At 40.9% G+C, this 14,447-nt stretch overlaps 1 protein-coding gene across 4 annotated transcripts in view; it reads right to left on the minus strand.

Annotated features, from left to right (window-relative positions):
• The window catches only part of septin9a (septin 9a), a 72,460-nt gene that overhangs the window by 31,439 nt on the left and 26,574 nt on the right, over positions 1 to 14,447 (minus strand). For all 4 annotated transcript variants that reach the window (XM_069713552.1, XM_069713554.1, XM_069713553.1 and 1 more), the window contains one exon: positions 7,915 to 8,655. In XM_069713552.1, coding sequence (XP_069569653.1) covers positions 7,915 to 8,655 — 741 coding nt within the window. The remainder of the gene's footprint in view (positions 1 to 7,914; positions 8,656 to 14,447) is intronic.

Raw genomic sequence — 14,447 nt, forward strand, 5'->3', positions numbered from 1 at the left:
AGATTTTGGATGGAGCGGATTACACTGCACTTTCCTGGCTTCTAAATGTGTTATGATTTCTCATGAAAAAGAAACTGGACGAAAAACAAACATTGCCCCACCTCTGACATTTTAAACATACTCAGGTTCATTCCTCATACTGGTTTGAGTCTGACTGGCCAGTATTATCCAGAGGAGTGATAACAACAAATAAAACTTGTTTGACTATTACTTTAAGACAGCCTGAAAAAGTTTTGAGCCCATCTTTTAGATAATCAAATTACCTATTTATCAAAATATGAACACGTTCTAAAATATACTGATGCATTAGATGCATCCCTAGTTACAAATACATGTATGGAATGAGAATGAGTACAGTCTGGATGAACAATAAAACTCATAACTTCTTTAATATCTTTACAGGATGATGACGATGTCAGGAAGAATCACAGGTTGCTGCGCGGCTCTGTTCCTTGTTTTTACCTCTGTGTCAGCGGTACAGAGGCTCTATTCAATCAATGATTTGAGAAGAATCCAGTTTGGCCAGTCTGTGCCCAAGCACAGTCTTCTGCTGCTCCACTGGTTTGCAAACACAGCTGACATTGGTGACGATGTCATATGGCTGACATTTAACCCAGACGGTGATGAGTATGGGTCACATCATTATGGCAACTATGAAGGGATGCTTGATCCACTGCCTCGGGGAAATACCAGATACCAATACTACACTGTTGGCAATCTCAATCAAGGTGCAACGCAACTTCCACGTCATGTCTTCAATCCCCGGCCTCAGTATAACGGAAGAAACATGGACCGGATCATAGTCAGAATCAGGGAGCCGAACACGAGACAGCAAGCTGTACAGACAATAGACCAGGTCTACATCACACAGCATTATCCTGGATATCAGTCGGGAGAATATGATCCACAACATACATACCAGGTCACGACCAACCTCTTAAGAGAGATCAGACATTTCCCATTGGAAGGAAACAATTGGGCATTGACCAATCTCAGAAACCACTTTGAAAGAAACATGGATGACAACCACTTGAGTCACATAAGAAAAATGTGGGGTAGCCTTGCTTGTCTTGGACTGTTGTTGTCTATTGTGTTCCAGGAAAGGTTCGACATCACGCTTCAGTCTGCACCAAGAGCAATTGTTCAACAGGATTTCTGGGGCGACTTTCAAGACTGTGCTGCTTTTGTTTTACGTTGTGTTCTCTTTATGTTTCTGTTCATTGTAATCATAATTGCATTGGTTATCGCAGGTAACATGAAATGAGAGAAAGCATGTTCCCAGATATCGTCTAAACCAAATGACAATTAGGACCAAGAAGCCAGCAGAACTTTAAAGTTGGTTGTGAACTTTGAATTAGCCAGTCACCACAATTTGGTACCACTAGATGACAGCCATGGGTTGTTCTGTTCTGTGCTTTGCCGCCATGTGTTTAATTTTACTAAGTGTGCTATTAGTTTATTTTGTAAACATTGTTCAGTTAAGATTGAGATATGATGTAGGTAAACACATCTACCTCATTAAAAGCTGAATAAATCATCAGCATATTAAGGTGCTGAAGCGTTTGCATGGACTAAAAGCCTGCGGAGCCACAACATATTACACAATTGAAAAGTAGTTTGATTACGCAAAATGATTATTTTTGTATGAGGGTGCACAATGTATAATCATCACGTCAAATCTAATAGTAGTAACTCACTGCTGATCCATGCTGAGTGTGACAGAGATTAATAGACTGGAAATCGCTTTGATGACGCCAAGAATTAAAAACATCTATAGTCTGTTTGTGTATTTTTCTTTTGCTTTTGTATTCTTTCTGTAGAGTGTAAAATTGTGTTCTTATTAAACAGTTTTTTTTAACAGTCATGTCAGTGCCTTTTTTCTTTTTCTTTTTTAGATAAATTCAAGGAAACTGCTTGTGCCTAAGTTAGGTCTGCAAAATCAGGAAGACAGGTAACTTTTTTTTAATAACCGGATCTGTTTTTTTTAACATGTATGTTTCCTGCAAAAACACCCACAACCAGATAAAGATTTATCAGAGAAAGTTTCCATCCCTCGTGACATGCACAAGTCCTTGTTTCAAGCCAAGTCCCAGGCAGGTTTATCAAAAGGCCTTTATGTTTGTGTGAAAGAGATGAATACTGTTTTACTGTGGTGAAGCTAGGACAGCATTCAGCAGGCCAGCACAAGACCCAACAGATCACAAGATAATGAGTCATCATCAAAAACTGTTGCAGACTCAGCTTTCAGAAAATAGTTATCCGGAGCCAAGTGTTAATGACAAACAGACTCTGCTGTTTGTTTGGTCTGTAAGAAAAAAGTCAAAAAGCTGACAAATTCAATCATTTCCTTAAGGAGTCCGGGTCAGTATGTGAAAAGTCAGCAGGAAATATCTAATTCCTGCCACGAAATAAGATAATTCAAACATAGAGAGGGACTACATTTGTGTTTCAACAATAAAATCAAACAAATGAATAATCTTCTTTTCATTTAGTTCTGTCTCTGGACTTCTGGGGCATCTGTTAACTTGGTTCCTCCAGCTAAAAACTTCATTTAGCTAAGGTAACTTTGTTAGTTTATATAAAAGACAACTGCAGCAAACCATTATTTTAATTATTGATTAACAAATATTCTCCAAAAGAGATATCTTCACACTAGTTTTGTCTGAACAACAGTTAAAAATGCAGAAAAGTTCATGTTAAATGATACAGAACACAGAGAAAGCAGAAAATCCTCACGCGAGAAGCTGATTTATGCTTTAAAAAAAACAAAATATCAAATTTAAAAAATTGTTGAGGATTAACATTCTGCTACATGACTTGACATGACTTCCTCTTTGTACACTCTTTCAAACACACAGTACACCATGTAATACTAGACTCATAATGCATACTAAGTATCATCTCTAACAGCTTGCCTGACAAATCACAATACAGGACTTGCAGAGCCTAACGACAAGTATAAAGGTTTCTCAATCCACAAACTAACACAACACTAAACAGAGCACGCATCAAGTTTCCTTGCTGTACTTCCCCATCATATCTCCTTTGCTCAACTTTCCTTTTCACACTGTTGCCTGGCAGTTGCTGAATTTGATTATCTAAATTTTATATTTGCATGGACGTGCTAATATGTCTCAGAGCCAGTTTTAGCCAGTAAAACAAAAGGAATGACTTGAATTACTTCCCAATCCACCAGAGGTCAGTGTTAGTAATGAGAGGCAGCGAGTGGACGGCATGGGAATGGATTATGTCGACATAATGATCTCCCAAGTGCTGTGTGTGGCCTCACTCCCACACAAACACACCTCCACTGGAGAGATAGCGGCTGGAAGGAAAGACATAATCAAGGCAACATCTTTCTCTTACAATGCTTCCTGTTCATTTGATTTAAAGGTGTGTAAATAACTACCTGTGAGGCTCAAACACAAACAACTGCATAAAGTGATCTTGCAGGGCATATTAGGCACTGGAAATACATTAAAAATGTATTCATAGTCAATTTCGCTTTACTTTTGTTGAACAGTATTTATTGTAAAAGTGGCGCTGGGGCATTTAAATATCGGTCATGTCCAACAAAGAAAATATAAGATAAAGAGATCTGACAGGAAAAGCACAGAGTATTCAGTTGATTTGTGTTTTGGTTTGCAGTAGTTTTGATCACTTAAGCTTCTGTCTTGACATGTTCAGACTGACAGGAAGAAAAAAAAAAACTACAAGTGACAACACCAGTGTTGTGGCAACAGGTAGGGGAAAGGGGAAATACAAACTAAGTCTAGTTGAGGGATAATCAGGCACCAAAACATTACATGACGTTGGAAAGTAACAACAGAAGTAATCATTATTTATTTTATATGCATGTTTTTATCTACAAGTTTGTCTATCAGCCGGATTTTGTACTTCAATCACTGAATAGCTGTTTTCATACAAACCTCAAATATAGCACAAGAAGTGTAAATTATTTGTATATTTTTAAGACCGATGAAAGCTCTCCGTCTGTTCCTAATCGGATACAGGAGAGCACACAGTCTAACTCTCTCTCAAAGTTTAAATTTAGGATTAGAGCTTCTTTGGCGAGCCGGACAAAAAAAAAAAAAAGTATTATATGCCATTTGTCTTTTTTTCCCACTCGTATCTTTTCTAGCAGTTGCACAGTTATATAGTTATATTTTGCCTCATTTGAAAATTTCACCAGCACTCCTTGAATTAGCACAATGCTGCATCATGACATGTTGTGCTACACTGACAGAAGACGCAGGATTTTTTTTTTTTTTTTTTAAGATCTCGGGTTCAATGATCAGAAATGAATAAGGGAAAATAAGGCATTTTGTAGGAAAACTTACAGTACTTACTATCCTAAAGCGCTCGTAAGTTTTTCTGTGCGCTGCCCAGACTTGTTTTGTCATGTTCAACTGTGACCACTAGACTCACTTTGTTAAGTTAACGTGCATGCATCAATATTGATAGCAGAAATTAAAACTTCTAAACTACCTCTTTACATTCAACCCTTTGTGGAGTTTGTGTGTGTATTGGGGGTACATACCCCTGTACCCAGTCACACTTATTTACCGTCAGGCAAGTCACTGCATCTCCAAATAAAGCACTTTTCACCGGGTACTCAATTGACTGTGTGATATGTATGACAGCGGCTTTGACAAAATAAATCAAGGTCACGGAAAGGGAAAGGAAACTAGGATGTGCTGCGTATACAATGAATGAATGTGTGTGTAAACATGAGATCACATCCTACTGGAGACTGGATGCAGCTGCTCACCGTTACTGCCGACAAATCAACCGAAGCGCAGCGTGTCATTACAGCACCTTGTGCTTTACGACAGCCCAACGCGACCACAAAAACAGCTTATCACTTATCAGCATGTTCATCAGTCACTCTCCTCAGGGGGAGACATTCTTAAACCTCACCATCTATGTGAGGATGAATGTACACTTTCAATACGTGTATGCACTTGAGCAAAGACACACAAAAAGCCCCAAGGCAGGTACATACCAGTTATACATCACGAGCCTCAAGCGATTATCTAATGCGCCAAATGGGCCACAAAAACATGCAATCAGAGTTCAGCCGGATGCAGTGCTGACACAAGCAGCAACAAAGAAATAAACTGAAAACATTCCCAGTTTTCCCTTCTAAAAATAAGTACATGTTAAATAATTAAGAAAATAATTTGAATCCGTGCTGAGTGTAGTTGTTGCACAAATGGGATATAAAATGTAGTTTTGGGCAAGTTGTTGAATCTGTGTGGTCTGTCGATTCAGTTTTGCACCCAAATGACTGGAGGTTAAAGTGGGCTTTTCTCATTTTGTTTTCTCCCTGCAGACCAACTTTACAGGAAATCACACTCTCCGTCTCACATGCTTTACACCTCTCTCCATTTTTTTCTCTCTTTCTTCCCCTCTGCTCATGAACCCTTCTCCCTGTGTCTCTCTCTCTCTCTCTCTCTCTCTCTCTCTCTCCCTCTCACTCCCCCTTTTCCCCCCTCTCTCTCTCCCTCCCTCCCTCCCTCCCTCCCTCCCTCCCTCCCTCCCTCCCATCAGCTCTTGCTTCTTCCCAAGCTTCTTGCAGGGCCTCCCTCCACATGCATGGCTGAGCAGGAAGGTGGTAATCTGAGCCAAATGTGGCAGGAGCTGAGAGTTAATCCTCTCCCTTTTCTTTGCTTGTTTCCCTTCTACTTACACAAGGCCACATTTGAGATATTTAGCATGCACATGTGCTTGCTGATTCAAAAAAAATGCTGAAATAAGGGGTAGCTATGAAACTATAGTTAGGAAAAAACAGAAGAGACAGAACTCAAATTAAATCCCTAGCTGTCTGCAAGGGAAGTGGAGCGGATAGGGGGACAAAAACAGGCAACACAGTATAAAGAAGGGGAAATTGGAGGTTTTCTATTTTTATGTAAAATGTTTTATGACCTCCAGATTTGGAATGTATCACCTCCCAGCCGCCTACGCCTGGATACTGCTTAACCAGTGAGAGCAACCCATGAGTACAGCTGTCTCCAGATAGCACACACACACACACACACACACACACACACACACACACACACACACACACACACACACACACACACACACACACACACACACACACACACACACACACACACACACACACACACACACACACACACACACACACACAGTTCTAATAGCACAAGTGAAAGCAAACAACACAAATAATCTATAAAAAAAAATATCAAAGCACCTTCAAAAATAAACACATTTGTCTATCTGACAAAAAGCAGTCCCAAACTTTACTGCAGCCTAGTTTTTCTTTTGAAATAATACAGTGGAAACAAAGAATGACACTGAAACTGTAACCTATGCTCTATTACACCCAGCCTTGCACATACAGTTAGACCAAGTGTAAACAATAACTGCTACCCTTGAATGCTGAAATTCATTAACAGAGTAAAGGATGAAATAAACATAATCACAGTAAGTAATCGTGGAACATTACCAGCATTCCAGCTGAAATTGCAAAGTTTATCCCGAGGGCGCACAAAGAAAGGTCATGGGTTGACTTTAAAGATTAGGTTTAATTAATCCAATGACGATAAGCATTACGAGAGTACTTCATGAAAATCCAGCCACAAGTTTTCAGGATTCTTCCTTATGCAACCAAGTGTTGCTCCAGACGTAAACTTAACCTGATAATGATGAGCACAGACTATCAGCCATCACCTTCTTTAATATATGAAAATGAGTTGAACAGACTGACCAACCCTGTCATCCCTATGCCCGCTATATTTGAGGCAGAAAAGTTAAGCAAGTAAACATTTCTCCATAAAATCTAAAAAGGCTTTATTGTGGGAAGTCTAGATCAAAAGAGAGCCATATTCTTCCACTCTTGACCTGGTCAGCTCGCATGGGCAGTCCAGCGAAACAATGAGTCATCAGGATGCAGTATCTCACCACAGCTATGGGACGTTATTTGATGTTTCGCCTCAGTAACACCAATTGCTGGTGCGAGTTACTACAAAAACATCTGATGCTCAGTTTGAGCTTGGCATCATCTCTGCACCACATGTGTGGGAGGTTAGTCAGCCGTGGCTGAAAAGTAAAAACTCTCCATTGTCTAGACGAGGATAAATTCATTTACAAATGCATTTTAAGTATTCCAGGGAGGTTTAACTTCTTGTGTCACAGACAAGTGGGGCAAATAAAGCACACAGAAAATGCACAAACACACTGAAGATAAAAACAGTAATGCCTACCAAACCCACTGTTTCGCATGCATCTTAATAATCGCTGATTAACCGATATAAACCTCCACAAAAACTGTGTGTCTGTCTGAACTTACAGGGATCTGATCCTCAACTATAAGTCTAAAGTGGTTAATTTAAGTTCAAGTGAACCTTCTTCAGTTGCTTGCCTGAGTTGTTTTTAACTGCTGTCCTGGGAGCAGCCCTGGGATTCTCATCATCACCCTCACTGACCTACATTCACAGTTAGTCTAGACTGACAGGCTCACAAGGATTCGTACTTTCTTTTTTATTTGGTATTGTCACTTCACAGCTCTATCTCTAATATTAGTTAGAAATTCTAAATAAATACAAAATAAAGTCACTAAAAAGTTTCACATATATATCTGCGTTTGAGCAAACATACGCCTTGTCTTGACATGGCTATGAGTGTGTTGCAGTGAAGTTAAAGTGAAAGAGTCCTAAATGGAAACGAGAAAATGAGCAGCAACATGGTAAAGCAGTGATCAGATTACATCATCATCGTGTGGTTGTTGTCAAACTGCTGCAAGCTAACTGGTTATGGGCAAATCAGCAACAGCCAAGAAAGTTGCACCATAATCAAAAACACAGACTGTTTGCAGCTCACTTTTGCAAACACATTTTATACATACGAGTTATCGCAGAAAACATCAGCTGAGCAGATACTCACTCTCTGTTGGTCGGGTTGTGGGCAGTTCTGGGACAGGCGACTGCACCCTCTCCACCCGGGGCTCAACCAGGGAAGGCAGGGGGGCGATGGGTGCAGGTGGCGGGTGGTTGTTGTTCTCCACTGGCACCAAACCGTCCGGCTGTCTCAAGACAGGCAGCTCTGGCCTCCTGGGGGGGTCCTCAACTGGGCTGAGGTTGGGGGACGGAGGCTCTGCTCTTCTCTGGGGGGCCTCAGGGATCCTGGACACTGGGGCTGAGGACAGCTGGGCATCCATTCTCCTGGGAGGGGCTGGGGGCTCATGGGGTCGCGTCATGCTGAGCTCTGCCCGCCTGTTTGTGGCAACTGAGTTGGAGGAACTATCCAAGGGGGTACTCCGAGTGCTCAGGCTGACCTCTGGCCGTTTAAGGCCAAAGCGGGCAATGCCAGCACTGGGTGAGCTGTCGATCTGCTTGGAGGAGACCTCGATGGAGATTTCTGAGCGGCGGGCAGAGGCTGCGTCAGAGTTACGACCCCCTGATAGCTCTATGCGCCTCATGCCGGTCTTTGGGGAGCGTAGGTTGGAGGACTCGGAGGGGGAGGATCTGGAAGAGGAGTAGTCAGAGTTGCGGGAGCTCAGGTCGTAGCTCCGCTGGCTGGATGTGGAGGAGGTGGATGAGCGGAGGGGGTTGGTGGTCCGGCGAGACAGGGGTGATGGGTGTGTGGCTGCATCTGTTTCTTCCACCTCAAACGACCGTTTCAGCGCTGGAAGACACACAACATTTGTGGTTAGATAAACAAATATAAGACTATCTCAACCCAGACTAACTAATACTGACTTCATTCATCATTCTACCTTTTAACTCTTATTATACAAAGCACAAAGAAGAAGAAACATGAAAACAAATCAGAGACTATAAAGGCCAGAACCAGCAATAATCCTCACGACAATTAGAGCATTCTGTGGTTGCACTGCACGGAGCTCAAACCTAATTTTGAAAGAGACCAAAAGCCACGGAGAGTTCATGCAGACAGGTGCAGCAACCAGCCCAGAACAGAGGCACATTTACAGGCAAGGAACTTGTGGATTCTTTAGCGGATTTAAGCAATCGGTTTATCACAACGGCAAGGTGGTACTAACCAAAGCTTGATTAAATAAAAAGAAACAAAACAAACAAACAAACAAAACAAAAAACCGTAAGGAAAAACACGCTATGAAAAAAGAAATAGGCTACACTGAAAACAAATCTGTTTAAGGTGTCATCCTGCAACAACATACAAATTGCAGTACATTTTGTCAATCAAGCTCTGGTTAGTTATAACAGCTCCAAGAACAGTAAAATGTTAATACAATTTTACGCCTTGCTGTAGCCAATAACCTGCTCAAAATATAGGCTACTCCGTTGAACAGACCTGATTTGATACGCTTCACGTAGCTTGACAGCATGGCAGTTGTCATTTCTTATCCACTCGGTGATAAATATTTATTTAATAATAAATTCGGCGACAAACTCACATCCAGCACCGAAAAAGAAGACGGGCTCCAGTCTAAAACCCTTTATCCTCTGTCTACAGATTTCATGAAAGTCTGACGCACCTGTTGACGTGATGACTGTCGGAGTGTGCCACGACTTGATGTTTCACGTGATGCATTAATTTTTCTCGTTATAGGTACCATTAAGAACAGTCGTGTTTTCTGAGACTGGGTGAGCAAATACGGGGGATCGTTATACTTTTTTTTCATTTGGTCAAACTACTGTTTCTTTGTTTTGCACTCTTAAAAACGTCTTCATAATGCTGACGATATTTAAATAGGCTACATATTTAAACTACAACAAGTAAATGAGAACATGTTTTTTTTTACATTGACTTTAGAAGCATATTTATTAGAAAATGCCCTATTGTATTTCTTTTTCTAATTAAATTTAATTTTGGTACATTATTGTGAATTCTGAAATGCACCAACCAGTCCTGTCCCTCCAATATTTGACCATTTCTTAGATAAAAATATGTTGCATGTTTTCTCACTTTTTCTTTGCGGTTGTATTGCACCTTTTTCCCCTCAAAGGTCTACAAGGCCCTTTACAATCTTTCCCATTCACACAAGCATACACACACACCCCTATACACTAGTGGTGACAGAGTTGACATACAAGGTGCTCACCAACCATTGGGACGAACTTGGGGTTCAGTGTTTTGCCCAAGGACACTTTGGCATACAGACAGAAGGAACCGAGGATTGAACCACCATTTTTATAATTAGAGGGCAACCTGCTCTACCATCTGCAGCCACGGCCGCACTATGACACCTGGCTCACCTCAGCTCTACTCATAGACATAGCAGCTAAAAAATCTGGAGCAACACAGCCCCCATTCCCAGATAAACACCCAGGCCTGCACAAGCATCTGGCCTGCTTCAAGGCTGACGAACCAAGCACCAGCATGGAAGAAAACTGTCCTTCCTCCAACTCAGTGTTTTCACATCCTTGATATGTTACAGCAGTCTGGTATCACAGGTTTTTCCTGAGAAGCAGTTTGAGATTAATCGTTCCAATTTTCCCCTGTAGAACATTTATGTATAAAATGTTGGGTTGGCCTTTGTTTTAGTGTGATTATTGAATTTAATGACAAATTTGAATTACAAATCAGAAATCCCACTCCTAATCTGTGTAATCTACACAAATCAGGGTTCTCCAGTGCTGGTAATTCATGTACAACCTCCTGTATCTACATTTAATGAGCGCAGGTAAATAGAAATGCTTGCCTGAAATCACTGTGTCCAACACTGTTTGAACGTTCTGTACCCTAACAGTGTACTGCATAATCAGTAATGTATACTGTACACCACATTTATAGTCCATAGTATTAATAGTAGCACCTTGCTAGAAATAGAAATAGTTTGTTTTGGGAAATGCGCTTATTTTTTTACATCTGGACAGTTAATGTATCAAATTTATAAACTTTCATAATGTAGCTGAAACCAGCAGCAGAGTAATTTAGAGACTATAAACTGAGAGAAACTGCCCTGGTTCTGCCCAAAGGAAACAAAATTAGTCAAACAACACTTCTAAAGTTCACCAGATAACATGTTAAACAAAAGAAATGTAAGTTTAGCTTCAAGCCATCGAGTGATATGTTCTCAAATGTTATGGTGACGGTTTGTCATGTCCTAAGTTTACATAATCAGGAGTGTTGTACTGTACATGGCAATTTTCGCATGACAGGAAAAGACAACGACAAAAACATAGTGACTTGTGATTATACAAGCACGTAGGATGCATCTCCAGCATTACAGATCATTTCATCTGCCATCTGTCAATATAGCTCTTTGTGCTGCTCACAGGGCTGTCAGTGTCCGCTGTTCTTCTTTAAGTATAAGAAACATGCATGAAAATGACACGAGTCACAATGAGGTTATATGTAAAATTCATAGGACGCAGTGGTGAGACAAATGAGGACTTCTTGTCAGGGGGGACAGGAAATGAACCATTCATGAAGCAGCTAATTTACCGTAGCTGACCTGTCATGGAAATTACGTGCACTGTGTGTGGGTGTGTGATGCTCAGCTTTTAATAACAAGCAGTGAGAGTGAGCAGCAAAAGTGCCACCGACCTGAAAACTGTTTGACTGTTAATTTGATATAATGACCTGGTTCCCTCAAATTGTGCAAACTGAGCTCTGTGGTGACAGAGGGCCAACACAGTGACGTCCTCACAGACACAGTGGAGACAGAGGACTTGTGTGTGTGTGTCTGTGTGTATGAGAGTGTGTTTAAACACAGCTGTAGAGTAAAGCAAACACAGCCTGGTTTTCTTTTTTGTGGTTGGAGTCAAACTCTCGCCTCTGTTGACATTACTGATTTGTGTGTATATGAATGAATGAGAGCTGATGAGGCCCTCACACATTAATATCTATTTTGTGCATTTGTGGCACCATTACTTGCATCTGTGCATGTCTCAGTGACCTGTATGACAGTATAAAATAGTGTAGCATGTACAGTTTGAAAGGCAGTGTGTGTGAGCAGATTGTAATTCTTCTCTTCTACTTGTGTAATTCAGGACAAAACAAAAACTTTCCAACCAGGCTCAGACAATACTAATAAGCACCAATGTAAACTAAATATCACCCTTCATCCCCCGTCCCTCTCTGGCTCTCTCTGCTCGCTCTCCCTCCCTCTCTTTACCTCTCCTTTGACCTGGAATTAAAGGTGATTTTTGAAACATATTAATATTGGACTCACTTCTAAACAATATACTGCAAAGTTGCAGGCTGAAACCGCCAAATAAGGAAGACACTGAGCCAAGCATGATGTTTTTTCACTAACACTCAATCTGACATCCATGTAGTGCATTGAAACATAGTCAAACCGCCAGAAAATCACATGATGCTGCTTCTCCAGTGTAGCATGCACTGACTGAGCACCACATTCTCTGTGCCTCTCGGAGCATGACAGTAGATGAGCGGGACGAGCCAGTGAGACGTACTTTTGTCTTCTGCGGTTGACAGTATAAGCAAGAACTTTGCAAACCTCTAACTAAACTGGATTAGTTTCAAAGAGCTGCAGCCTACAATCTCCAAACTGTTAGATTTATCATGGGATAGAAGCATTAGCTTTACTTACAGTCTGGTATATTACACTTGAGGTTATGTTATAATACATGTATTCATGTATTTACATGTTATCATATAATTGTAACTATTTTACTATGTGGTAAAATCGTGGCCAAATTCCCGTCACATGCATGAGGAATTCCCACGGAATAAGCCATGCATGTAACACAGCTTTACTGCTCGTCATTTTAATTTCATCACCATCACTGGCCACTGCTGTGGGGCGTTGCCGTAAACCACACATTTCCTACTACTGATCCTTCACATTAAAATCCTTCAACTGATGAAACACGGGGTGGCTTTTATTGTTAAGTCACAGGAAATACAGCTCAGGTTAAATGCATTTTAAACATTATGGAATTTAAACTTTTTTTCGAGTGATAGGTAGGTAGGTAGGTAGGTAGGTAGGTAGATAGTTACTTTATTAATCCCAGAGGGGAATTTTTTTTCGCTACAGCAGCATACAGAAGCAATGAGATAATAATAGAAATAATAGAATAAAATAATAGAATAGAATAGAATAATAGAAAAGCAATAAAATAGCAGTAAAAATATGAAATATAAAATATAAAATGCACAGTATAATAAAATGCACAGTATATGATAGAATGAAGAGGAGAAGCAACAGTGAGGTGTCAGACAGGCTTCACACCTCCAACTAGAGAATGAAACGCATTTGTTTGGCTGCGCTGTAAACAGAGTTATGTTAATGTAGTTGCATTTGTTACCATGGGAACCATCAATTCAACCAGGTCTGAACCATAGACTGTATATAAATGTGGACGTAGCTTCTGGGTCTGAAAATACGGCCAGTGTGGAATTACTTTAACCCTCGTGTTGTCCTTGGGTCAAAATGACCCGCAGCTGTGTTCAACCAATTTCTATTTTATTTTCATATTTTTTGGGGTCATTGGTGACAAGGAGGCTGTGAGGGTTTCTTTAAAGAATGATGACCAAGGACACCAAAAAAATATAAAAATATAGAAATAAAATAGAACTTGGTTGAACACAGCTGCGGGTAATTTTGACCCAAGGACAACACGAGGGTTAAGTGCAAAACCACCAATGGCCACTACGGGTTGGCTCCAAAAAAGCGCTGGCTCCATAGACTCTTATTCAACTTCTTTCATGAAATACAAAGTCAACACATTTTTTTCCACAAGTCCATATCATGTCATCTGCTAACGTCACTCCTCCTTATTCGTTTTCTCACGGTCAATCTGAAAATAATTCCATCATTAATTAGATATTAGGTATGTTTGGGGGTGTGTCTGTTTGAGTGACATGCCTGTGGTGCAGTCAGGTTTATCCTATAGGTGGGCGGGTGTGGTGTCCTTGAACAGTGAGACAGATTCATCACTCGCTCCACCCCAGCTCATCCAAATAGGGCCACTTCAGGCTCCAAAATAGCAAGATGGCAACGACCAAATTGCCGCTCGGTCTAAACTCTTCAGGATAACGACTTTAAAGCACAACAATGTAGCTCACTCACAGTTAAAGTCACTCACACTCGTCCTCTTTCTAAATAACACAGTGGCCTTCATGTCAAAATGTACGTTGGACCAGCTGGCATGGGAGCGTTTGGCTCTGAAACAGTCTCAAAGCTGAACTCTCTATTACATTTGTCAAAGGTATTTTCCATTCCCTGCAGAAAAAAAAAAGCTTTCTACTCAATGTACAAAAGAAGATCTTTCATCACAGGCTAGTTGTTTTTAGCCATAGCATGCAGCGTGTTGATAACTCTGGGGTCTTGCCTGGGGTTGGCATCGGTGCAGGGTTTTATTCCACGTGTCCAACAGGGAGAAAAACAGTAAGGAGTTTAGTTTTAAAGCCTAACAAAGACCTGCTGTGTTCACTCTGCAGAGTGACCTTTGTTGCTTCCCAGCAGCGCCACTGCAGTTGGCGTCATGAGCAGGAAACCTGTCCTAGCTGGTGAGTATAGAGAA

The sequence above is a fragment of the Brachyistius frenatus genome, unplaced genomic scaffold (assembly GCF_029030835.1).
Source record: "Brachyistius frenatus isolate BFR_SWC_R1_liver_20210118 unplaced genomic scaffold, ASM2903083v1 Contig_119, whole genome shotgun sequence".
Lineage (NCBI taxonomy): Eukaryota > Metazoa > Chordata > Actinopteri > Embiotocidae > Brachyistius > Brachyistius frenatus.